The following is a 26397-nucleotide window of genomic DNA, read 5'->3' as shown; positions in this document are numbered from 1 at the left end:
GAAACCCCATCTCTACTAAAAATACAAAAATTAGCCGGGTGTGGTGGCATGTACCTGTAATCCCAGTTACTCGGGAGGCTGAGGCTGAATTGCTTGAACCAGGGAGTCGGAGCTTGCAGTGAGCCGAGATCACACCACTGCACTACAGCCTGGCAACGGAGCAAGACTCTGTCTCAAAAAACAAAAACAAAAACAAAACCACCAGTCGGCATAGGGCCTTGCCTGCCCCCTCGCCAGCGAGCTCTGTTAGACATGGGAAATCCAGGTCACACATGCCCCTGAAGTGAATGCAGAGCTAACTTACACTGGGCTCCTACTTGCCAAGTGGATTCAGCCACTAGACTGGCAGACAATTGGCAAAAACTGAGCATAGAACCACGTTCCCAGGAATGCCATGCACGAGAGAAAGACAGGAATCTGTACCCGAAGCCGGGGAGGACAGTGGGTCCCACATTGGCCAGGGGGTCCCCTCCCACTCGAGGTAGATGACTAAACCGTGAACCCTGCTGTTTTAGGGATTGCCACGGTCACCCAGGGTGATTCCAGCCATCTTCCTCTCAGATGGACATGTCTTTTAAATATCATCATTATTAAGGGATGAGCCATTTCTAACGCTGAACAAAATGAAAAGCACATGGGCATAGATACTCAACAGATGTCCTTGGGATAAATGAGTGTTTGCTTCTCTCCAACACCAACTCCAACGACTAACTTGGAGAAGATTGTCAACGATCATTATAGCAGCTTAACCGTGCGAATTGGCCACTCACTGGTATTTTGTTTTGTTTTGTTTTTTGAGATGCAGTCTCACTCTGTTGCCCAGGCTGGAGTGCAGTGGTGTGATCTTGGCTCACTGCAACCTCTGCCTCCCGGGTTCAAGTGATTATCCTGCCTCAGCTTCCTGAGTAGCTGGGACTACAGGCATCTGCCACCACGCCTGGCTAATTTTTGGTATTTTTAGTACAGACAGGGTTTCACCGTATTAGCCAGGATTGTCTCGATCTCCTGACCTCGTGATCCACCTGCCTCAGCCTCCCAAAGTGCTGAGATTACAGGCATGAGCCACTGCGCCCGGCTGACTCACTGGTATTTTTTAAGCATAGTATTTCCTGTGCCTGAGCGCAAATAAATAGTAGGCATCAAACCAATAAAACCATGTAGTAACAATTTACAAAAATACATCTTTATTGTGTTCCAATGTTGTTGCGTTATACAGATACCTAGTTATATAAACTTGGTCTTCATGTTAAATATAAACACAAAAAAACTAGAAACAAATCAGCAAAACCATAAGAAAATCCCTCTGAGCCATGAATCCTTATTAAAAATGTATAGTGGGGGGTACCTGTAGCTGTAGGTTGAAGCAGGAGGACTGCTTGAACTCAGGAGTTCAAGACCAGCCTGGACGACATGGCAAGATGCCATCTCTTTAAAAAAAAAAAAAAAAAAAAAAAAAAAAGGGGCCAGGCACAGTGGCTCACGCTTGTAATCCCAGCACTTTGGGAGGCTGAGGTGGGTGGATCATCTGAGGTCAGGAGTTTGAGACCAGCCCGGCCAACACGGTGAAACCCCGTCTCTACTAAAAAATACAAAAATTAGTGGGGCATAGTGGCGGGCACCTGTAGTTCCAGCTACTCGGGAGGCTGAGGCAGGAGAATGGTGTGAACCTGGGAGGCGGAGCTTGCAGTGAGCCAAGATTGCACCACTGCACTCCAGCCTGGGCAACAGAGTGAGACTCCATCTCAAAAAAAAAAAAAAAAAAAAAAAAAAAAATTAGCTGGGTGTGTTGGTGGGTACCTGTAATCCCAGCTACTCTGGAGGCTGAGGCAGGAGAACTGCTTGAACCCAGGAGGCGGAGGTTGCAGTGAGCCAAGATCATGCCATTGCACTCCAGCCTGGGCAACAAGAGTGAAACTCCCTCTCAAAAAAAAAAGTACAGTGGGAGGATGAAATTGTCTTCAATCACCACACTCCGAAAATAGTTAACTGTAACCAAACGTAAATGTTGAAAGCAGCAATAAAGACAAAAGCGATACAGAATAAAAGCATGGCGGGGCTCACCATATCCAGGGGATTGGGCAAGTCAGATGCTTGCCGACCCCTCAGCAACCTGTCTTGTGCAAAAATGATCAGGGACTCCATCGTTAAGCCCCAGGTTACCTTCACCGGCACCTGCAGGGGAACACCCCAGAAGACGAGCCCCATGGCTTCAGAACACACATTTCAGAGGACCAGAAGATGAGGAAGAGATCCACTTCACTCCCCAAAGTCTCTTGCGGAGCCCTAACTCAATCACTCAGTGACCAAGAGCTGGCAATGTACTGAATATTCACAACTGCAGCAAAAGGTACCCTCAAACATAAGGCCCAGAAACTCTTGCTGAATTTCAAAGTAGAAACGCTTGAATGTTAACCTCGGGAGCAGACATGTTATTGCGACTGCATACTGAGTCGGACCTGTTTCTCCTGCGGGTTTTGAGTCTAAGTCCACAAGGGGCCTGAGAGGCAAGCTGTCCTCCTAGTCGTCTCTCCAAGGGGTTTGAACACAGAGAGAGCCCATCATCCCTCCGCCTTTCATTGCCATCTTCAGCGATTCCAACGGCTGGAGGGAGAGTCTGGGAAGCACACAGGCCCCAAACCTGACAGGGCCGAGCCCAGCCCCGACGGTTTCCCTTCCTTGCTGGGACACAGCTCCTTCCAGCAGTTGAGAAACTCAAGGGACAGTCCCTCTCACGGGGCTGGAGGAGCCTGTGGACAGCCATCCCTGTCTTTAGGCAGGTGTGTGTGACGGGTCAGTTCCGAGACTCCGAGGCTGTGGGGCTGCGGACCGTGGACATGAGGTGTGACTTGTAGGTCTTGCTCAGGCCAGTCATCCAGAACTTCAGCAGCTTGACATTGTCCTCCTCGGACGCACCCAGGATGCTCAGCAGCTTCTGTGTGTCCTCTTTGGGTCGACTGTCCACCTTGGTGAACTTAAAAAGCACCTTCACTTTGCTGAAGAAAACCAAAACAAAACACTTAGACACCACAGCACAATCCCTCGAGGCCTGGTCACGGGGCCAACCAGGGGTGACACAGCTTTGGCACCAGCAGGAGCTGTGCAGGCAGAGCTGGAATCCACACCCTCGGGGCAGCAGGCTTGGCCCCTGAACTGCTGAAAGGAGCTGTGTCCCAGCAAGGAAGGGAAGCTGTCGGGGCTGGGCTCGGCCCTCTGTCGGGTATGGGTATGGTGCCTGTGCGCTTCCCACACCCTCCCTCAAGCTGTTGTCAAGATGCCAAGAAGAAAGAAAGAAAAACCTTCCTTAAACTCGTGGAAGACACTGGTTGCTCCTAAGCTTCACTGCATGATTTTAAATCAGGACAATGTTTGATTAATAAATTTGACCCAAAAAATTACCAAGAATCGAGGCAGGAGGAAATAAAGTAAATTTGCTTACAAAAAAAAAAACCCGGGGGGCCGGGTGCAGTGGCTCACGCCTGTAATCCCAGCACTTTGGGAGGCCAAGGTGGGCGGATCACGAAGTCAGGAGTTCAAGACCAGCCTGGCCAACATGCTAAAACCCTGTCTCTACTAAAAATACAAATATTAGCCAGGCATGGTGGTGGGTGCCTGTAATCCCAGCTACTCCAGAGGCTGAGGCAGAAGAATCGCTTGAACCCGGGAGGCGGAGGTTGTGGTGAGCCAAGATCATGCCATTGCACTCCAGCCTGGGCAACAACAGCCAAACTCTGACTCAAAAAAAATAAAAAATAAAAATAAAATAAAATAAAAAGCGGGGTGGGGCATGGGTTACTGGGCTTTTAGGTTTTGAAGTTAATTGCACAGCAGATGACAGAGCTTCCATTATGAACCCTCCTGTGAGCTTGGAGCCCTTGCCCAAGCCTCAGTCGCTCTCCAAGGCAGGCGCCACCCCCACCTCCCCATGCAGGAGCCGGAGGCAGACATGATGACCACCTCCCGAGGCCACCTGAGCTTTGCAGTGGCGGACGTGGAGTTGGAACCCCGCCCCCAACCTCTTCTCTCGGCTCCTCCCTCAGTGGCCACAGCCCAGCTCCTCTGTTGGAAACAGCTCCAGGTTTTCTCCAGGGTCGCAAGCAAAGGGGCCTCACCCACACTGTTGCTTACTTCATCCACTCCTCCTTGAGGCAGACGAGGCACTGGTCCACCACATCCACAGACAGGTTCTGGTTGGTCAGAGCCGCTTCAATCTTATTCAGGATGGTGGGGCCCACTGGGGAGAAGGGCAGGGGCAGAGCAAGAGCAGGCGTTAGCGCGGGGCGGGGGCATCTTCTCACAAAAAGGACACTCCGCCTGGGGGCACCCACCTCGGTCTGCAGCTACAGGGCTCCCACTGGTCACCACAAACTCGTACTTGCTGAGAGACTGGTCATCCTCACACCCCACAGGGTGGAGGGTGGAACGTGCGGCTGTGTGGACCTCCACGATGACAGCAAACTCTGTAACAACACAAGGCCCGTGGCTCCTCACCTCCCCCATGCTCCTCACCTCCCCTGCGCTCGCCCACCGTGGGCCCCACTCCGCTCATCCCAGGTCAGTGGGGAAGGCTGCTGGTGAAAAGACTGGCCCAAATCAATGCTTTGGTATTTAAAACCTTTCAGGTTATTCGTGAATAGTTAAGGGTTAACTTTTGCCTCAGTTAAACTAATAATTTATTATATTACAATAATCACAAAGTACTTTATATACATCAATTTACCTCTGGCTAAGCAGCCCTATGAGGGTGGTCTCACCATGACCCTATTCTACAGATGGGGAAACAGGCCTGGAGATGTTAAATAACCTGCTCGTAGTGGTAAGAATTTGAAGTCTGTTTGAAACCAGAGCCTGTGTTTCCAATGCTACCGGGAAAAAAGGCACTGCCTCGCAGGGAGTCAGGACCCAGCCTGGGTGCTGATTGGGGGCTCAGGGTAGCTCCACTCGGACCATGAGTCAGCAGCTGCTGGTCACAGCTGTGCTGGGGGAAGTCACTGATGAGCCTGGGGGGCTGATCCCTGGACATCCCCAAACCAAAAGACCAGGGGTTTGCTGAGCCCTGACCACACCAGTGAAGGCCGGGAAGACCTCGGGCACATGAGGTGAAGAAAAAGGCTGGAGGAGAGCAGAAGGCAGGACAGGGGAACAGTAGAAGAGTGAGGAGAGGATGGCAGGGCCCACAGAAGCAGGCAGCTCACACCCAGCGTTCAGCAGGCCTCCATCTCATAGGCACCCAATCACCAGGACGACCAGGATCCTCTGGCCAGGGACACATCCTCCCACCCCACGACGGTGACCTGCAGCCCACTGACGACAGTCCCTGCCAGCCACCCTTCCCATCAGGTCCACTCACCCACCGCTCCCTGTGTGAAGATAGAACACGGAGGCCCAGAGCCATGGGGGAAGCTGGCCCTGCAATGAGGTCTCCTCTCCACAAACCATGACAGAGATCTGGTTCCACTTTGGGCCTGAGGCGTGGGGACCCTCAGCGCAGGGCATGGCCCCACAGCCCGCGGGGGCACGCACCTGAGGAGAGCACGTGGGGGGGGATCTGCACGTGCGGGCTGAGCCCCAGGAAGTTGCACCGATAGGCCTCCTCGTACTGGCTGCTGTATGGGATGATGCGGACGCAGCCCACGGGAAGCATGGTCTGAGGAGGACAGCAGGACTCAGACCAAGGACACGAGGAAGCCCTCAGCCCCGGCCATCCATGCTCTACTACCCAAACCCCACACGCCTCCTGCAGCCCGGTCCAAGCCCTCCCTCCTGCCAGAGGAGTCCCCAGACTCTCAGCCCACAGTGGGGGTGAGGGGGGAGGGTCCTCCACCACCAGGTCCCTAACTCTTGTCTGGACCGCCAGTCACACACCAGCTTGTACTGCCCCTCGCTCTGTGGTGTTAACTCATATTAATGTTTGCCTGCACAGACGTTTGTCTCTTACCGCATCCCACAAAGAAGCTTTTACCAAGACTGTGTCATATGCATTTTTGTTCCCTCTCAGGCCTAGGCAGTCAGCAGGCACACGCATCCTTCTGATGATTTAAACATCATCAGACCAGACCCGGGTCTCCGTGCCCACTGCGCCCCCAGTGGAGACCGTGTGGTGCACAGCGGTTCTGTGCTGGGCAGTCGGTGCACCTTGGCATCCCCACCTGACGCCAGGCACCAGGCCAATACTGCCCTGCGCCGCACACCTAAGGAAAAGATGTTCTCACCCGAAGCACTTCAAAAGCTGACTGGACGAGGTCCACGTCTCCGCTTTTCCAGATCACCTGGTTCCCCATGAGAACGTGCCAGGCCAGCATGCGGAAAGAAGGGGCACCCAGGACCTAAACAAGAGAGTGCAGTGCTTTCAGCGTGACTAGTAGAAATGGTTTTTCTCTCCCTTCCCATGAAGTTATTTGTGTGTTCATAAAACTTTGTAGAGCAAAGACAGGGCTCAGGAGACAGACACTTATCTTCTCAGGGAGGCGGGTGCCCGGCCCAGGGTTAAAGGGTCAGAGAGAGAAGTTCCAGGTTTGCACATAAATGCTAGATTCCAAAGCTCTTGCTCCAAGATCTTTCTCCCAGTTTTGTTTTTAAAAATTTGAAGCAAAAGATGTTAACTTTGTGCAATATTCACCTTCTCTCTACAGACACTTTCTGCTGAACCATTTGAAAGCAAGCTGTAGGGCCCTCGACATGGCAGCACCCAGGAGAATAAGGGCATCTCCACAGCTGAGACCATGACTGCAGCCAGGAGTGCCCGGACAGACGCATCTGACATCCAGCCGCGTGCACAAGCCCAGGGCTGCTGCCTGCTTGACGGCTGCTGTTCTTTGGATCCAGGAGATACTACAGGACCCATCATGGCTTTTAGTTGTCACGCCCTTATTCTTTAACCTAGAACAGCCTCTCCCCACACCCCACCTGTTATTAACTTCCGTGACACTGACACCTTAGGAGAGTCCAGCCTGCTGTCTCACGGCTTCTAAGAAGCCAAACCCAGCTTTGAAACACAACATAAGAGAGAGGCCACAATACTATGTCTCACCAAACCCCAACAGCCTCAAAGCAGTCCCACCTCCAGAGGAATTCCAGACCCCTTCCAACCTTCATCGACATAAGCAATGGACAAGGAAGGTTTCAGCCAAATGCAGGATTTTGATGGAATGGGTGTTTACATCCAGAAGCCCCAAGGACATCTGCCATGAAATCAGTCTCACTCCATTTTCAAAAACAAATAACTCTCTTCTAATGAATCAGTGCTCATTGGAAAAATTCATGCAGAAGAATTTTATAAGAAGGCAGCCTGCCCTTGTAATCCAGCAACCCACACCCCTCTCTCCCGGCATCTGACTCGATGTAACTGGAGGCAACACTGTTAGATTTTGTCGTGTCTGGCAGGCACACATGTACATACATCACCCTGAACACACACTGCCCGATTTATTTCTTCTAATTAATCATATTCCACGGTTTGGCTACTGTTTACTAGTATGGTTTGATATGCAAGTTGTTCCTAATTTTTTGTAAGAATGACCATCACTTTCTTTTTTTTTTTTTTTTGAGATGGAGTCTCGCTCTGTCACCAGGCTGGAGTGCAGTGGCGCCGTCTTGGCTCACTGTTAACCTCCACCTCCCAGGTTTAAGCGATTCTCCTGCCTCAGCCTCCAAGTAGCTGGGACTACAGGCACATGCCACCATGCCCCGCTAATTTTTGTATTAATAGAGATGGGGTTTCACCATGTTGGCCAGGCTGGTCTCAAACTCCTGACCTCGTGATCTGCCCCCCCCTTGGCCTCCCAAAGTGCTGGGATTACAGGTGAGAGCCACCACGCCCAGCCAGACCATCACTTTCAATGGGCAGGGTCCAGGCTGCATCCAAACCAATTACAGTGCTGTTCAATGCCTTTAGGAGCTTCTTAGAGGATTAGAGGACCATGGGATGCCAACTATCTGGGCTTTTCTTTGAAGATACTTAGGTCATCACTGAAAGGGGAGCACTGATCCTATGGCTAATACCCCCAATGCCCTGTGCCCTCAGCCACCCACCAAGGAGGCTGTCAGTCACTTCCTGCAGGGTTTTGAAGGTGGAGGGTCCAGAGGCAAGGCGTGTGGGCAGGGACAGCCCATGATTGGCTCTCCTCCTGAGCTCCTGATGCGCTGTGCCCCTGCCGCCTACCTGCCTCATGTGCCGGAGGGACTTGAAGACTGGCAGCTTCCGGGGCTGCCAGCTCCCACAGCCTGAGAGAGAGGAGGACTCTGCCGGGCCCTGGGTCAGCTCCCGCCCTTCTGTACCCTCTGGCAACACAGGGGCTTTCTCCTCCTCTTCAGCCTCAGAGTTGTCCCAGCTTTCTGATTCCTCTTCTAAATCTGCAAGACAGATGACAAGGACAGTTACAGATACAAACAGTCTCATCCTGTGACTTCAGCCCAAGATACTTCATGGGCTGAGCCGGTCAGTGTAGATTCCTGGCTGCGGCCAGGTCCTATGCTCCCTGCTCCCTGTTGCTCTGGGAGCCCTGGGGTGGGAGGGAGGGCTCAGTTGCTGTCTACTTAGCCCGGGGTACCACACATCTCTCTTAGAAGCACTTATGGAAAGACCGTCAGCTGTTCTTTGCTGGTGAGAAAACTCAAATCAGTAAGAAAAATGCCAACAGCGTGTCTACGGAACACACCCAGTCGGCCACAGTTCTCGAGGATCTACACATTGTTTCTTTTTTTTCCACTTTTTTTTTTTTTTTTTTTTGAGACGGAGTCTCACTCTGTTGCACAGGCTGGAGTGCAGTGGCGCAATCTCGGCTCACTGCAACCTCCGCCTCCTGGGTTCAAGCGATTCTTCTGCCCCAGCCTCCCAAGTAGCTGGGACTACAGGCACCTGCCACCATGTCCGGCTAACTTTTTTTGGTATTTTTAGTAGAGACGGGGTTTCACCGTATCTGCCAGGCTGGTCTCAAACTCCTGACCTCATGATCCCCCCACCTCGGCCTCCCGGTCCACTTTTATTTTAGCTTGAGGGCGTACGTGTGCGGCTTTGTTACAAAGGTATGCTGCGTGGTGCTAAAGTATGGGCTTCTATGAATCCTGTCACCCAGACAGTGAACCACAGGAAGTAATATGCCCAGATGGTATCCAATAGAAAGTATTTCAGCCCTTCCTCCCCTTCCTCCCTCCCTCCCTCCTTCTGGAGCCCCCAGTGTCTACTATTCCCATCTTTTTTATTTGAGACAGTGTCTCACTCTGTTGCCCAGGCTGGAATGCAGTGGCACGATCACGGCTTACTGCAGCCTCAATCTTCTGGGCTCAAGTGATCCTCCCAACGAAGCCTTCCAAGTAGCTGGGACTACAGGCATGCGCCACCACGCCCAGCTACTTTTCATATTTTTTGTAGAGACTGGACCTCCCTATGTTGCTCAGGCTGGTCTCAAACTCCTGAGCTCAAGCATTCCGCCTGTCTCAGTCTCCCAAGCGCTGGGATTCCAGGCGTGCACCAGTGCCTGACTTCGTTCTTTATGGCTGCATCCAACATCATTTCATTTAGTCCTCTCAGCTGTTCTGAGGTCAGCACTATTATCTCCATTTCACAGATGAAGAAATTAGTATTTGTCATTTCAATGAAACTTCATGGAGCCCTCACAAATGACAACATCTCCATTTCACATCACGAGACCCAAAGGGAAGGGTGCACGTCAGAAGCAAATCCAGGATGCGAAGCCAGGTCTGTCTGATGCCAAAGGGCAAGCCCTGAGCCCGAAACCCCACACTGCGCATGCCCAGCACACCTGCGTTTCCAGCTCTCACAAAGGCTTCGACAGACCTGGCTCTTTGTGCTAAAAAGCTCACCAAGACACTGCCCTTGCCATCTGCACCTGCCTAGAAACATGATTGGCACTATAATAAATGGCTCCAGGGCCAGCCAACCCGCAGGGCATGGGGGTGGATTCCCAGGCTTTGTCTTTCCTGACCAGGTTTTGCTCTTGCTGAGACTCCATTGGCAAAGCTTATTTGAGGGCACGCCTGCACCTGCCTGCAGAAACACCTCGAAACAGCTCTGGCTGTTTGGAAGGCTGGTCATTTGCAAGCAGAAGCATGGGAAGCATTATTAATGACATGTGGTGTGGAACAATGGTCGTACCACAGACCTGTAGCACCAAGATCAAATCATCCCTGATGGAAAGCTTGGCCAAGACTGGCCCAGTGCTTCCGGGCTGGTGCACACAGTGCCACGATCCCCAAACACAGGGCCCCAAGCCCCAGATCAGGAACCTGGGGAAGCCCAGGCACCTGGGAGGTCAGGGAACCACTGCCCTTCATGGAAAACTTGGGACAAACTGAAACAGAACACTTTATTTGTAAAGGAGCAAAGACCGTCGACCAGGCCAAGCACTTGGCTATCACAAAATCGGGACGAGAAGCCTTTAATCAGCCAGTTCTCTCTACAGACAGCCCACCTGTGAATTTTCCCCACCTAGTTGGGGAACAGATTCTTTCACATGGCGGTCAAGGCAAACGAGACAGGAAATCACAACAATCACACCGAGATCAGAGGGTGAGCTTCCCGAAGGCTCGTCCTGGGCTGATTCAGAGCCGCGTTTCCCTCCCTCAGCTCTTCCTGCCAGGAGAGCAGACAGCTGGTACCGCCCCACGGCCATCTGGGCCAAGGCCCCGGCAACAGCACCCCTGCCTCACCAGCGAGCTTCTCCATCTGGACCAAGGTATCCTCGGTCGGAGCACCTTCCAGGAGCTTCTCGGTCAGCCGGCTGCCACACGCCTTCAGGAGCCTGGAGAACACAGCACCAGCTATGAGCGTTCTCGCCAAAGGAAAACGCAAACCTGACGCTCACCCAGCCCCTGATCCTACCAGTTTAAAGAAAAAATGGGTATAAAAGAACACCAGCAGGGCACAACCAGCCAGATCCCGCATGCAGGCAGTTCCACAAGTCAACGACCAAGGTCCTTCAATAGATGGATGGGAGGAACTTGGAGGGGAGGGGATGCAAGGGGGAGCTGTTCTAAACCAGAGAGACTTGGGGTGCTGCTCCGATGCCAATGCAGTCACTTGTGAGACAAAAGGTAAACTGCACAAGGGCTTGCAGCCTGGAGAACACTCAGGAGTCTGTCCGTTTTGTCGGACATGATCACAGTATTGTGATTATATTTATGGCTAGAATGATACGACTCAGATTTGCTTTAAAAAAAAAAAAAAAAAAAAGGCTGGGCGCGGTGGCTCACGCCTGTAATCCCAGCACTCTGGGAGGCTGAGGCGGGTGGATCACGTGAGGTCAGGAGTTTGAGAACAGCCTGGCCAACATGGTGAAACCCCGTCTCTACCAAAAATAAAAAAATTAGCTGGGTGTGGTGACAGGCGCCTGTAATCCCAGCTACTTGGGAGGCTGGGGCAGGAGAATCACTTGAACCCAGGAAGAAGTGAGTTCCACGTCAATATGTTTTCAGCACACTCAGGGGAAGAGGCCTACAGAACAAGGACTCCCAGCCCAGATCTGTGCTCACTGACAAGTGCCCACAGGCCACTGCTCCTCACAGAGGCAGCAAGCAAACACGGCTAAGGACTGTTCTCCCAAATCCATGGACAAGCCAACCAATGTATCGTGACTGCTCTATCCTAACAGATATGCCAAAAGCAGAGACGCCCGTTACCAGGCAAAGGAGGTGTGCAGGCACGCCCACAGGTTGTCATCACTTGTCAGCGATGTCAGCGAGCGGGCGGCGTTGCCGTTCCTCTGGTGTAGGAATGGCGTGAAGGCTGTGTTCATCCTCTGAGCACGCTGTGGGCATCCAAACTGCTCTGCCTCAAACACCTGAAATGCAAAGGGAAGGGATGGCCTCTTTAAGCCAAAGCTGCCAGCAGCCCGGACCCCTACTCGTTCACAGCCAACTCCAGGACCTGACTCCTGGAGGATCAGTCCCACTATACTCTCTCCATGCAGAGCACACAAAGTGCCACCAGTCCAATCATTCCCAACAGCATAGCTCTGCCCCGGCTACATCAGGAGCTATCCGAGAACAGAAATCGGTTGAGCTTCTCCTGTCCCCTTCCTAATGAGTGACCCAAGGCACCCAGGGGGATTCTCGTGAGTGGCCATCTGCGCTGCTCCCCACCTGTCTCCACCTCCCCTTCTGGGTGCACTACTTGGCTAAGGCACACGTGACTGGCTCTGGCCAATGAGCTGAGACAAACAAGGCCCTCAGCACCATCTGTGCTTTTGGAGGGCAGAAGGAGCAACATTTTTTCTTTTCTTTTTTTTTTTTGAGATGGAGTCTCACTCTGTCGCCCAGGCTGGAGTGCAATGGTGTGATCTCGGCTCACTACAACCTCTGCCTCATGGGTTCAAGCGTTTCTCCTGCCTCAGCCTCCCAAGTAGCTGGGATTACAGGCATGCACCACCATGCCCGGCTAATTTTTTATTTTTAGAAGAGACAGGGTTTCTCCATGTTGGTCAAGCTGGTCTCAAACTCCCAACCTCAGGTGATCTGCCCGCCTTGGCCTCCCAAAGTGCTGGGATTACAGGCGTGAGCCACTGCGCCCAGCCTAGGGGAAGCGTTTTCATATGGCTGCCGCTCTGCCTGCCAGGACGACCACAGCAAGCAGAGCCCCACTCTCCTGCAATGCACACATCATGAGTAAGAAACAGGCCCTATGGCTTGAAGGTGCTGAGATCCGAGGCTGTTACCAGAGCACGACCTGGCCTGGCCTGGCCTGAGCGGCATCTCCACAGCTGGAGGCCTACATTCGGTGGTGCAACTCAATGGGATTAACAGACATCCCTGAGATGAAGGCCAGAGGAAACAAAGACACCAGGGGTCTGACTGCAGCAAAGAAACCAGAGCTGAGCGAGAACCAGGATAACGGGGACAAGAGAGACCAGCAAAGCAGGCGGGATGGCCTGGGAGGCTCCTCACGACCTCCAGCTCTGAAGCCAAGAGACTACAATTCACACAGTGCACTGGCTGTAAGCAGAGGGGAAGACGCCACGCGGTCTCCAGGCTTCAACCTCAGCACAGAGCGACTCATGCAGTGCAGGGCCCCCTGCCACCCCGGCACCTCGTCTCTGAATTCACCTTGAGCGCCTTGCCCTGGAGCTCATCGATGATTCCCCGGACCTTCCCCAGCAGGAAGGGCCAGGAGTTGATGAGGTAGATCCGGTCCATCATGATGGTGATGATGCTGTACCAGCGCTGGAAGCCCCTGGCCAGGCTGTCCTTGATGAAGAAGGTGTGGCTGAACACAAAGCCGTGCTGCTCATCTCCGAAGAAGATGGGGCCTTCACGGCCAGGGCAGACCTGGAGGGACACCGGCGACTCAGACAGCCCTTTCCTCGCTTAGTGACACCAAATCAAAGCCTCTTCTTCAGACTTTTCAGAGTCAGCTGGCACAAATCAGCCAGCGTTAATAACGGGGAGAATGGCACGGTGGGGGCCATGAGAGCCGAAGACTGTACTCTTCTGCTCCTGTGATCAAGCTTCCAACAACACTTATCATTGTGGACTGCAAGGGCCGGTAACAAGGCTTATTGCTTTTCTTCCACCTTGAGCCATAAATAACTCCCATGCATATGTCACACCTCTCCCAGACTCAAATGTACCAGCTTACTCACCTGGAGCATGCAGAAGAACCAGCAGGTCAGAGCAGCCACTGCACTCTCCCTGCACTGAAATCCGCACATTTTATTCTTTCTTTCTTTCTTTATTTGAGATGGAGTCTCGCTTTTGTCACCCAGGCTGGAATGCAATGGTGTGATCTTGGCCCACTGCAACCTCCGTCTCCTGGGTTCAAGCAATTCTCCTGCCTCAGCCTCCTGAGTAGCTGGGATTGTAAAAGTGTGCCACCACGCCTGGCTAATTTTTTTGTATTTTTTTTAGAGAGGGGGTTTCACCATGTTGGCCAGGCTGGTCTCGAACTCCTGACCTCAGGTGATCTGCCGGCCTCGGCCTCCCAAAGTGCTGGGATTACAGGAGTGGGCCACCGTGCCCAGCCCCACATACTTTATTCTTATAAGAGGATTTCGGTCCCTCCTCATGACATACTTACTCTTCCTTAACACACAATTCTAACAGACATGCCGAGCTGCCTGCTAGCAGACCAGCGGTAGGAAATTAAAAGGAGAGGATGGTTGAGGGCAGGCACACAGCCACACTGAATGAGAACAGTAAGGAAGCTTGGTGTGTCGAACTGGATGGACACCGATGACAAGGAAGTTTAGTAACTGAACGACGAATTCTTTGTAACAAAGACCTGAGCTCAGAGTCAAGAGCAACAGCAGCAGCGACGTAGTTTAGGAAGAAATCATCCACACCTCAGCAGGCTGAGAGCAGCACGGGATCATCACTGAGACTTGGAATGAGGACTGAGATAATAAAAAAAGGTGATGTTGATGCAATGAACCACCTAACCTAGAAATGCTTCCTATCTTAGGAATACATCCATCAAGAATGGACACACAGGGCTGGGCATGGCGGCTCACACCTGTAATCCTAGTGCTTTGGGAGGATGAGCCAGAGGATTGCTTGAGTTCGAGACCAACCTGGGTAACATACTGAGACCTCATCTCTACAAAAAAATTTTAAAAAGGTGGGACACAGTGGCTCCCACCTGTAATCCCAGCACTTTGGGAGGCCGAGGCGGGCAAATCACAAGGTCAGGAGTTCAAGACCAGCTCGGCCAACACGGTGAAATCTCTTCTCTACTAAAAATACAAAAAATTAGCCGGGCATGGTGGCACACGCCTGTTGTCCCAGCTACTCAGGATAGCTGAGACAGAAGAATCGCTTAAACCCAGGGTGGAGGTTGCAGTAAGCCGAGATTGCACCACTGCACTCCAGCCTGGGCAACCGAGTGAGACTCTGTCTTAACAACAACAAAAAACAAACCCCAGTTGAGCATGGTGGCACACACCAGTGGTCCCAGCCACCTGGGAGGCTAAGGCGGGAGGATCGCTTGAGCCCAGGAGTTTGAGGTTGCAGTGAACCATGACGGCGCCACTGCACTCCAGTCTGGACGACAGAGCGAGACCCTGACACAAAAGAAGGAAAAAAGAAAATAATAATAATAAAGAAAGGACAAATAATAAAAGTTCCGTGCTTAAAGTGCAAAAGCTAGCACTCAATCAGAAAATGCTCAGCAAGTCCAACATGACTCCTCCCGCAATTCTGGACAAGGGAGGCATCCTGTACCCTGTGCTGTGCTGATCTGCGGGTCCGCCCTGAGAGAGGACCAGTGCCTGCCTCCCTGTGCAATGCTGGCTCCGAGCCCACCCAGAGCACCTGGGAGCATGTGGGCTCCCACAGAGACAGGCTCTGTGGCCACAAGGCTCACCTCACAGCTCAGGCTCCGGACACAGGCCTGGCGGACAATGCTGAAGAGCTGGGGGTGGCTGGGGTGCTGGTGGCTGACGTATTTAATGGAGGTCTCTTTATCATGGCTGATATATCCCGGGTGCCCTGCAGCAAGTGACCGGCAGCCCTGTCCATGAAAAGGAAAAGTAAATCTGTTAGTTGGGAAGCAGGGCAACAAACTCTCTTAGGTTTATGCAAATCTGAGCTCGGAAAACTCAAGCTATTTTTGTATAAAAATAATTGGCTTCCAGATTTATACTTATCTGAAGATTTAAATGTTTCCTAAAGAGGAAAACAGAACACAGAGATCGCAGAGATTGCCAGAGGTTGTTCCTAACAGGTATTTGCTGAGCACTTACGAAGTAGGTAACATGAAAAGGGCCCTGCATGCTCCATCTCATTCAATCCCAAGTGCCACCCTCTGAGATAATGTCAGTGAGAAGCCCCATTCTACAGAAGACAAAACTGAGGCTGAAGTGAGAAGTAGCTGGCCCGAGGGTGAGGGGCTCTGTGGTGGTAACACTACCCACTGCCCCCAGCCTCCATCATTGGTTCTGAACTAACACCTGGAAGGGGCTTCAGCCACAGGCGAGAGGCCCAATAAATAGGGCGAGCACCAAGCTCCAGGATGTTGGTGTGGCAGCTCACCACTGCTGCCCCGCTGCCCCGCTGCTGCCACAGCCACTCCGATGCTGAGGCTGTGCGCCCTGGAGCTGCTCCTACCCCAAGACCGTGCGGCAGTGCGTCAGCAAGACTCTCCCCACAGTGTCGCAGGATTCCTCCATGGGCAACCCCAAAACCAGCTCAAGGATGCCCCAGCAGCCTGGCGGTGCCCTCCTTCCCAGGTCTGAGGTGCTCCCCTTCCCCCATTCCTTACAGGCAATTCCAGCAATGGATGCAGCTCTTACACGTCCTCTGCTTCTGCAGCAGAACCAAAAGAACAAGCTTGGGTTCCCGTTTGCACTGCAGTGGCAGGTCCAACACCCAGCCCTGATTTTGGGCCCTGACCCAGGTCCTCCACACAAACAAGTGGCCCACTGGGGAAAACTCACACTAATTCCCGAGAGTTCGAGAGCTGACGGAGTGACCCACCGAGAACACTGGGGGTCCTGGGAGCAGGAAACTCCACTGGGAGCACGGGACTTTGGGGACCCGCCTCCAGGACAGGCTGGAGTGTGTGAATACAAACATGAAGGCCACGGCAGGGAGGCAGAGTGGGTTAAAGTTAACATAGGCTGGGTGTGGTGGCTCACGTCTGTAATCTCAGCACTTTGGGAGGCCGAGGCAGGTGGATCACCTGAGGTCACGAGTTCAAGACCAGCCTGCCCAACATGGTGAAACCTCATCTCTACTAAAAATACAAAATTAGCCAGGCGTGGTGGCAGGCACGTGTAATTCGTTATTCAGGAGGCTGAGGCAGGAGAATTGCTTGAACTCGGGAGGCGGAGGTTGCAGTGAGCCATGATCACACCATGGCACTCCAGCCTGGGCAATAAGAGCAAAACTCTGTCTCAAAAAAAACAAAACAAAACAAAACAAAAGCTACAGTCAGGATGAGCGGAAAGAACTGAAGGGCCCCTGAGAAGCAGTCTGTGTCACCCCGGGAGGCCCCGTCCACTGCTCTCAGGTCCTCCTGTCCATCCCACACCTACTGCAGGGATCACAAAACCAAGACCCCAAAGACACTTGCCTCGCACATGTCCGACTTTTTGGGCCCCGGGCTGCTGGACTCGACGCTGGCCCCCTCTGCGGGGCTGTGCGCACGCATCCGACTGCTCATCTGAATGCCACCTTCCTCTTCTTCCGCCTGCTCACCCTGGCCAGGACTGTCCTCATTCCCATCCCCTTGAGGAAGTGGGGCGTGCAGCACCTCCGTGCAGAAGAGAGTGCGGGGGCCGTGGAGCTCGCAGAAGTGGCAGAGAGCCACGATGGCATTCATGGTGCCTTGGAGACTGCAACAGGCCTGCGTGGGACAGGGGACATGTCAGCTTGCTAATGCCTATTGACTCCATGAAACCTCCCCAGCCCCTCTGGAGCACAGGGAGCACCTGGGTGCCATGGACTTCCTGCCCAGGAGAGGCCACCCGCCAGTTCCCCAGCCCCCTGCCAGCACTGCTTTGCCCCAGTGCGAGAGGAACAGAGATAGGATCTTCCCATGGGAGTCACAGCAAATAGGGGAGGGGACAATGTGGAGCAATGATAGCACAGCTGGAGCTGTGACAGAGCCACAGCCACAAAGCCAATGGCGCTGGAAAGGAATGTCCTCAAGTGACATGAACTGCAGCCAAACATGGCAAACCCTGTGAGAACAAATAGATAAAAGGCCACAGGGAGAGGGTCCTCCACCCAATACATATCTGCTTGGCACCTGCTCCATGTGGGCCAAGGTGCTAGGCGACATGATACTGCCCTCATGCAGCTTACCTCCTGCAGGGGGTCGGCGGGGGACACAGGAAAACTGCTTCCTGCAAGAGGCCCACGCAGGGAATGACCAGAGGAGGCAGGAGCCTGGAAGGACTGGCTTACGGGGCCAAGCAAGAGTTGAAGGGCAGGGTGGGTGCCGTACTGTCTGAGGGGTGTGTAGGGTCCGGTGTCTGAAGAGCAGCAGCAGACAGGGTGGAGGCTGTAGGAAGCAGATCTTATAGCTCCTCCAGGCCACCGAAAGACCCTGGATGTGTTATCAGAGACTGGGGAGGCTTTGGGGGTTCTGATGAGACATGAGAAAATGTGAATTTCACTTGAATAGGTTCACTCATGCCCATGTGCAGAAAAGATGGCAGGGGGCCAGGGTGGAGGTGGGGAACAAGCTGAGGCACCCTGCTGACTGATCTGAGCAGGAAGGGACAGTGGCCCAGGCCAGGCAGGGCGAAGACGCACAGTGCGGGTGGGGTGCAGAGTGCGGAGGAGTGAGCAGGGGAGGAGGCCCAGTGAGTGCCTGCTGAGCCTTCACGGGGACGGGACACAGCAGCAGAGCCAAGCGCTGCGGTCGGGGCTGACGCATGGGACCTCCGTGGAGTGCAGCCCTTGTAGACTCAGAGGTGGAGAAGGGAGGACAGCTAGCCAACGTGACCAAGCACAGGCAGTGAGGCCAGAGGGGAGCTCCGGGGTCACCCCAGTGACCAGGTGAACTGCTTTAGCAAGGTGGGACTGGAATGTCACATGGCCTTAAAAAGGAAGGAAACCCTGCCACAAGCTACGGCACGGCTGAAACTGAAGGACGTTACACGAAATGATCTACACTGGTCACAAACGGATAAACACTGTAGGATTCCACTTAAATAGGAGGTACCTAGAGTCCTCAAAGCCATAGAGACAGAGAGCAGAATGGCAGCTGCCGGGGGCTGGGAGGGAAGAGCGGGGCTCAGTTCTGGAGACGGAAGGTGGCGATGGCCGCACAGCACTGTGAACATACTTCATGCCACGGCACTGCACGCCGAACAGTGGTTCAAATGGCGCATTTTAGGTCATGTATTATTTCACCACAATCTTTTTAAAAGGGGGAGTGGTAACCTGCAGAACAATGATGAAGTCAAAGGTGACCTTAACACAGTTTCCGGTGGAGAAAAAGCTCACAGGAGTGGGTAGAGAGAGCCCTTTGGAGAGTTTCCGTGGTAGAGCCAGCAATGGGACACCTGGTGGGGACATGGAGTCAAGGAAAGCCCCAAGCTTGGCCACAGTACAGCTGCGATGCCGGCTGAACCATGTGAAGGCCAGGGGCAGCTGCAGGCACGAAGTCTGAGGGACACCATGCACTCATTGCAGAGGGATGGCCGCGGCAGCATGAGGCAGTATGCCTTCCTAACGAATGCCGGAAAGCCAGAGAAGGCTTTAAAATGGGGGTGTGTCATGGGGTTCTGATTGGCAGAGAAGTTCTGGAAACGAGACCGCAAAAGCAAAGGTGCACAGTGGGGACAGCCACAGCCAACAGCCTGACATGTGACACAGCCTGACACATGCAGCCAGACCCACATTGTCCATACGGTGGCCACAGCTATGTGTGACAACTTAAATTTAAAATTTAAATTAGCTAGGAGAGGCCGGCACAGTGGCTCATGCCTGTAATCCCATGAGCCTGTAATCCCAACACTTTGGGAGGCTGAGGCGGGTGGATCACTTGAGGTCAGGAGTTTGAGACCAGCCTGGCCGACGCAGTGAAACCCTGCCTCTACTAAGAATACAAAGATTAGCCAGGTGTGGTGGTGTATGCTGGTAGTCCCAGCTACTCAGGAGGCTGAGGCACGAGAATCACTTGAACCTGGGAGGCAAGGTTGCAGTGAGCCGAGATCGCACCATGGCACTCGAGCCTGGGCAACAAAGTGAGACTCGGTCTCAAAAAAAAACCAAAAACAACAAAAACAAAACAAAATAAAACAAAAACCTTAGCTGGGCGTGTTGGCGGTCACCTATAAACCCAGCTACTTGGGAGGCTGAGGGAGGAGAATCACTTGAACCTGGGAGGCGGAGGTTGCAGTGAGCCAAGACTAGGTCACTGCACTCCAGCCTTTATGACAGGGCGAGACTCCATCTCAAAAAAAAAAAAAAAAAGTAGCCTGGAGTGGTGGCGCACGCTTGTAGTCCCAACTACTTGGGAGGCCTAGGCAGGAGAATCGCTCGAACCTGGGAGGTGGAGGTTGCAGTGAGCTGAGATCGTACTACTACACTCCAGCCTGGGTGACAGAGTGAGTGCGACTTCGTCTCAAAAAAATTAAATAAATAGGCTGAGTGCGGTTGTTCATGCCTGTAATCCCAGCACTTTGGGAGGCCGAGGTGGGCAGATCACTTGAGGTCAGGAGTTCAAGACCAGCCTGGCCAACATGGCAAAACCCCATTTCTACTACAAGTACAAAAAAAATTAGCCAGGCATGGTGGCGCACACCTGTAGTCCCAGCTACTCAAGAGGCTGAGGCGGGAGAATTGCTTGAACCTAGGAGGCGAAGGTTGCAGTGAGCCAAGACTGCGCAACTGCACTCCAGCCTGGGCGACAGAGAGACTCCGTCTCAAAATAAATAATGAATTAATTAATTAATATGTTAGCTAGGACAAAAGCTCAGCCCTTCTGTCTCACCGGCCATGTCCTGAGTGTTTGCTAGGCACACACGACTCACGCCACCCCTCTGAATAGCCCAGGTCACAGAATATTTCTGCCTTCCCAGAAAGCCCCATTGCTTTCTGGGTGTGGCTGGCAGGGAATGGAGGGCTGGTGCTCAGTAGGTGCACTCCGAGAGGGAGGCAGACAGGCAGCGGGAGAGGAAACAGAGTTTCAATAAAGGGCCCAAGTCAGACTTGCTTGGGACGATGAAGAATCATGTAAGTTTCTGAATGTTTGACTGAGTAGTGGACACTGGCCAGGACCCAAAGCCTCTTCTCTTCTGGGGAGCCCCCACCCCTGTTACGGATCCAAAAGTCAGACGTTCTGTCTTCGCTCCTGACAGGCAGGCTGTGAACACAAACAAGGCATGGCCTGCCAAAGCCGCTAACTCTAGGAAGAAGCAAAGCACGATGTGCATGGTGGTGGGGGGTGCTGCAGCCAGCCTCTCTGCCGGCGGCCCATGCCTGGAACTGCTTCTTCAGCATGCCTGCGAATGCACCACCCACCTGACGTTTCTGCAGTTGGCTGCTTAGCTGCACGAGCTGCTCCGGCACCTGTCCTCCTGCTGAGATACGGCTGAGCACGAGTGGTCACACTGGGAATGGCAGAGGCAGACAGAAAACAGACATTTGAAGAGAACCTTAGCTGGGCTGGCAGTGAGGCAGGTGTGGGAGTCAGAGAGGGAGACCCTGGGTGTGGCTGGCAGGGAATGGAGGGCTAGTGCTCTGTAGATGCACTCCAAGAGGGAGGCAGACAGGCAGCGGGAGAGGAAACATACGCATTTAACAGATGGCAGAACTTCTAGCTGGAAGGCCCTGAGGACTCAGCAAAGATGCAGGCTGCAGGACAGGAGAGGGCAGGGCTGGGGACAAAGGTCAGGAATGCTCCACACACCATCACCTGGCTCACTCCTCACCACTCAGCCTCCACTTGCTCCCCTGCTCAGAGGACCCCTTGCCAGCCCACCAGAAGAGCTCCCCTCCACCCCGACACCCTCCCCTGCCCTGCTTTGAGTCGTAGCGCTCCTCATCGCAGAACTGCGCCTCCAAAGTGCCTTCCTGACACACAGGAGGCACCACATTCACGTGTTAGATAAATGAGAGGACTGAGAAGTCGCCTTTGGAAAGATGACAGCTGTTGCCAAGAAAGGGGCAGAATCTAGGGGCGGCAGAGGTTCAGGAGCCACAGCTGTGGGGAAGGCTGGAGCCAGAGTCTAGTGGCACAGGAACCAAACAGACAGTTTCAATAAAGGGCCCACAGGGTTCACTATGATGAGTGGCTTAAAAATCTACTGCTCAACAGGAGATGGGGCGACCACTGATGGAGTAAGGGGTAGCAGGACCCAAAGGAAAGGTAAAGGCATTAAACTGCGAAAAGGAAGGCCACGCCTTTCTCTGAGAGGCATCAGGGGAAGAGAAATAAGGTTCCTTCTAGCAAGACATGCACAGGACAGCAAGCCTGGGCCAAGTCTCAGCCCACCTGCAGAGCACCCACACTAACCTGACACTCAGCAGAATCACGCTTCCACTGTCCACACCAGACCACCACACACGAGGCTGCTGCCAAATGGGTCAGACATGGTGGTGGCAGACATCCTTGAAGACCTGGCGTTTTCTAGGTAAGAGAAAAAAAAAATTAGAGCTATTTCTAAGATTAGAGGCCTTCGTAGCACGAAAAATAATGGGAGCAGCTTACAGCCAGTCTCAAATAAGAATGTGTCCGATGAGGATGTAGACACTCCCCAGGGTTCTGAATGGCTTAGCAGGCCTCTGACCTTCTGAGCAGGAGCTGACATTTTAGCTGAACTCTTGCACCTCTGAGGCACTCTAAACCAGTATTTGATCAAGGATCTCTGTATTTATTTTTTTAGAGATAGGGTCTTGAGGCCAGCTCAGTGGCTCATGCTTGTAATCCCAACACTTCGGGAGGCCAAGGCAGGAGGACTGCTTCAGCCCATGAGTTTGAGACCAGCCTGGGTAACATAGTGAGACCCTGTCTCTACAAAAATTTTTTTTAAAAAATTAGCCAGGCCGGGCGCGGTGGCTCACGCCTGTAACCCCGGCACTTTGGGAGGCCGAGGTGGGCAGATCACGAGGTCAGGAAATCGAGACCATCCTGGCTAACACGGTGAAACCCCATCTCTACTAAAAATACAAAAAAAATCAGCCAGGCATGGTGACAGGCGCCTGTAGTCCCAGCTACTCGGGAGGCTGAGGCAGGAGAATGGCGTGAACCTGAGACGCAGAGCTTGCAGTGAGCCAAGATCACGGCACTGCACTCCAGCCTGGGCGACACAGCAAGACTCCATCTCAAAAAAAAAAAAAAAAAAAAAAAAATTAGCCGGGCATGCCTCTAGTCCAAGTTACTTGGGGGACTAAGTTGGGAGGTCACTTGAGCCTGGGAGGTCAAGGCTGCAAGTTCCCATCTTTCCTTTTTTTTTTTTTTTTTTTTGAGACCAAGTTTCACTCTTGTCACCCAGGCTGGAGTGCAATGGCGTGATCTCAGCTCACTGCAACCTCTGCCTCCCAGGTTTAAGTGATTCTCCTGCCTCAGCCTCCTGAGTAGCTGGGATTACAGGTGTCTGCCACCACACCTGGCTAATTTTTGTATTTTAGTAGAGACAGAGTTTCACCATGTTGGCCAGGCTGGTCTCGAACTCCCGACCTCAGGTGATCCACCTACCTCAGCCTCCCTAAGTGCTAGGATTACAGGCATGAGCCACTGCATCCAGCCAAGTCCCCATCTTTCTTACTCTTGGTTATAAGGGGGTGCTCTGGCAGCATCTACATCACACCAACTTACTTTTCAGGCCATAGGCCTGGCAGTTTCCTTCTCAAGCAGGAGAGGGAAACCAGAGGCAACGCTGACAAGCCACTTCCCAGCACCCAGAGCCAACATGGGCTACACTATTTTGTTTTGTTTTTTTTGTTTTTTTTTTTTTGTGGAAGGGTCTCATTCTGTTGCCCAGGCTGGAGTGCAGTGCAGCAATCTCGGATCACTGCCACCTCCGCCTCCCAGGTTCAAGCGATTCTCCTGCCTCAGCTTCCCGAGTAGCTGGAATTATGACCGTGCGCCAAAAGGACCAGCCAACTTTTGTATTTTTAGAAGAGATGGGGTTTCGCCATGTTAGCCAGGCTGGTCTTGAACTCCTGACCTCAGGTGATTCTCCCGCCTCCTCGGCCTCCCAAAGTGCTGGGATTACAGGCATGAGCCACCATGTCTGGCCAAAACATGGGCTACTCTTATTCGTTTTTCCTTTTAATGAAAAGCACTTGCTGGGCGCAGTGGCTTAAGCCTGTAATCCCAGCACTTTGGGAGGCCAAGGAGGGCAGATCACCTAAGGTCAGGAGTTCATGACCAGCCAGGCTAACATGGTGAAACCCTGTCTCTACTAAAAATAGAAAAATTGCCGGGTGCGGTGGCTCATGCTTGTAATCCCAGCACTTTGGGAGGCCGAGGCAGGCGGACCACGAGGTCAGGAGTTCGAGACCAGCCTGGCCAACATATTGAAACCCCATCTCTACTAAAAATACAAAAATTAGGCCGGGTGCGGTGGCTCACGCCTGTAATCCCAGCACTTTGGGAGGCCGAGGTGGGCAGATCACGAGGTCAGGAGATTGAGACCATCCTGGCTAACACAGTGAAACCCCGTCTCTACTAAAAAATACAAAAAATTAGCTGGGCATGGTGGCGGGCGCCTGAAGCCCCAGCTACTGGGGAGGCCGAGGGAGGAGAATGGCGTGAACCCAGGAGGCACAGCTTGCAGTGAGCTGATCGCGCCACTGCACTCCAGCCTGGGCCACAGAGCAAGACTCCATTTCAAAAAAAAAAAAAAAAAAAAAAGCCAGGCATGGTGGTGGTGCATGCCTGTAATCCCAGCTACTGGGGAATCTGAGGCAGGAGAATTGCTTGAACCTGGGAGACGGAGGTTGCAGTGAGCTGAGATCGCACCATTGCACTCCAGCCTGGGCAATAAGAGTAAAACTCCATTTCAAAAAATACAAAATACGAAAATTAGCCAGGCATGGTGGCACGTGCCTGTAGTGCCAGCTACTCAGGAGGCTGAGGCAGGAGAATCGTTTGGGCCTGGAAGCGGAGGTGGCAGTGAGCCGAGATCGCACCACTGCACTCCAGCCTGGGCGACAGAATGAGATTCTGTCTCCAAAAAAGAAAGAAAGAAAGAAAACAAAAGCACTTGTCAGACGAGAGCTCTGACTCTGACTCCATGGATCATGTGCACCAGAGGCCCAGGCAGCCCCTGAAAGAGAGGGAGGTGCCCTACAGAGCACTTAGCTTTGTGGTCACCGGAGCCTGCCCTCACCAGCCAGGTGACACCAAATGTTACTAGACCTCTCTGAATACCACCCAAAAGCTGAGAAACAGAGGCCTCTCAGAATTCGCATTACACATGGAATCAGAATTCTGGGCAGCGTGAGGTCATTCTTCACTCACTGTTCAATTCCAATCTCTACCAGGTGTTTGCTGAAGAAAACAAACTGGTTTGAGTGTGTCTCACGAGTCTGTTTCCAACAAGCTTTCCAGAACCCACATAGGAAGCCGAAATGCCCTGGCTGACAGTCTCTTCATCAACATATCCAAAGACAGTATTCAAATTCCCTGATGTGGTAGAGTGTCTGTTCATGTCCCCCTCCCACAATGGCTGAGTCCCAGACCTGGACAGTGACCTCACCACCACCCGTGGTGCGCCCTGGCCCTATTTCAACCCTACTTCCTATGGTGTTCTCATAGCACCGTGGAGAATTAAAGAGGCCACTAAGTAAGGGCACTCTAAATAAACAAGGCACTATAACGGATCTTAACCAGCAGTGGACACACAGCTTCTATAACTAGTCTCCCACTGGGGAGCCTCATTAAGTTAGCAGCTGGGATCCCAACAAGCCCAGGGTGAAAAGTTCTGCAGGGGATGACTGCCAGTTCAGATCCACTCTCACTGTGGCTCTATTTCCACCGTTTCCCTGGATTTCCATTCACAGAGCTCCCTGACATAGGACACTAGAAGGGCAAACGCAGTGTCACCTGCCACTATTACTCAATTACTTGATGACCACGGTGATAATCTGGCACTAAACTGGCTGTGGCCAAAGGCTAGAGAGCCAGAACCTACTTCCAGCAAGCTCCTCCTTGCCCTGTGTCCCCACTTGAAGAGACTGCTAGTGACCACACCTTGGACTTCAATCCACAAGCCAATCCATTCTTTCCAGGAGACAAGGACGCGACTGACAGTACTCTCAACTGGAGAGAAGCGCGGTCTTCCACCCTCCCTGGAGGACACGGTGCTACCCTATTAGCGCATCAGAGGACCCTCCTGAACGCCAAACTGGGAGAAGAGGATGACACACACCCTCTCCTCCAAACAGAGCGAAGACAAAACCTGGGAGAAGGGAAGGCAAACAGTCCCGTTTCATGGCAACATCAAATGAGATCACAGTCATCATCCCCATAGACTTGGTTAATGGGCGTGCCCCCAACCTATCTTCAAATCTCAGGGTCTCGGCGACGCCCTGGACTCTGGCCCTAAACCCTCCCCCATTACTCGTCCACCTGGGACCAACGAAAACTCGGACAGGCCCCTCCGCCAACCCCTCAGACCCCCGCCTACCTGCTCCCTGAATCGAGGCCCGCGGGACACCTGGACTCGGCAGCCGGGGTCCCGCTCTGGGTCCCAGCCCCGCCCCTGACTGCGCTGGGTAGGTGGTCGGTGCGGGACCCGGACCGGCGGGATCACACCCAGAGCCCCCAAGCCCACGGCAGGGATGTCACCCGGGGTGGCGAGGCTCTCAAGCCCGGGTTCAGGCTCTCAGGGGAGCTGGCAGAACCAGGAGCGACCACACTCACTCGCGGTCCCGCAGCCCCGCCGAGACCCAGGCGCGTGACTCCCTGAGCCGTACCACCACCCAACACTGCGGTGGGGGTGCGGGAGCCGTCCGAGCGCGTCCTGCACCGCGAGGAGAGCCGGG

The 26397-nt window shown here is 53.1% G+C and overlaps 2 protein-coding genes across 19 annotated transcripts in view; one reads left to right on the top strand and one right to left on the bottom strand.

Moving 5' to 3' along the window:
* MPRIP (myosin phosphatase Rho interacting protein) overlaps positions 1-7411 on the top strand; it is a 175583-nt gene extending 168172 nt beyond the window's left edge. For 6 of the 7 annotated variants that reach the window (XM_063799700.1, XM_063799697.1, XM_063799703.1 and 3 more), the window contains one exon: positions 6630-7411. The gene's annotated coding sequence lies outside the window, so the exon portion shown is untranslated. The remainder of the gene's footprint in view (positions 1-6629) is intronic. The other variant, XM_063799698.1, reaches the window with a different exon arrangement.
* FLCN (folliculin) lies at positions 1983-26319 on the bottom strand. Of its 12 annotated transcripts, none has more exons than XM_063799707.1 (16): positions 26040-26296; positions 25604-25811; positions 21920-22033; positions 20926-21014; positions 17021-17293; positions 15311-15457; positions 13593-13646; positions 13057-13278; positions 11635-11795; positions 10666-10757; positions 8159-8349; positions 6210-6323; positions 5521-5644; positions 4326-4457; positions 4126-4231; positions 1983-2993 (listed from the first exon to the last, which is right to left on the bottom strand). In XM_063799707.1, the coding sequence occupies exons 5-16, from the start codon at positions 17267-17269 to the stop codon at positions 2792-2794; spliced, it is 1794 nt and encodes a 597-aa protein (XP_063655777.1). In that variant the 5' UTR covers positions 17270-17293; positions 20926-21014; positions 21920-22033; positions 25604-25811; positions 26040-26296; the 3' UTR covers positions 1983-2791. The 12 variants fall into 12 exon arrangements, with proteins under 12 accessions (XP_063655777.1, XP_063655774.1, XP_016787832.1 ...); XM_063799704.1 differs by lacking the exon at positions 25604-25811 and adding an exon at positions 16383-16836 and having other exon boundaries at positions 26040-26277; XM_016932343.3 differs by lacking the exon at positions 25604-25811 and having other exon boundaries at positions 26040-26315.
* Between the last annotated feature and the right edge of the window lie 78 nt (positions 26320-26397).

Source organism: Pan troglodytes, chromosome 19, assembly GCF_028858775.2.
Source record: "Pan troglodytes isolate AG18354 chromosome 19, NHGRI_mPanTro3-v2.0_pri, whole genome shotgun sequence".
In the NCBI taxonomy this organism is placed as follows: Eukaryota; Metazoa; Chordata; class Mammalia; order Primates; family Hominidae; genus Pan; species Pan troglodytes.
The sequence above is the reverse complement of the archived record's forward strand: the minus strand, read 5'-3'. Positions and strand labels throughout refer to the sequence as shown.

Bases quoted from the DNA above. Each gene is read 5' to 3' on its own strand.
- FLCN (XM_063799706.1), bottom strand. From the start codon at position 16,676: ATGAGGTTTCACCATGTTGGGCAGGCTGGTCTTGAACTCGTGACCTCA. The intron at 13,647-15,310 runs GTGAGCCTTGTG...TGCGGATTTCAG, and splicing joins TCCGGAGCCTGAGCTGTGAG to TGCAGGGAGAGTGCAGTGGC. The intron at 4,232-4,325 runs GTGGGTGCCCCC...CCTTCTCCCCAG, and splicing joins CCCTGTAGCTGCAGACCGAG to TGGGCCCCACCATCCTGAAT.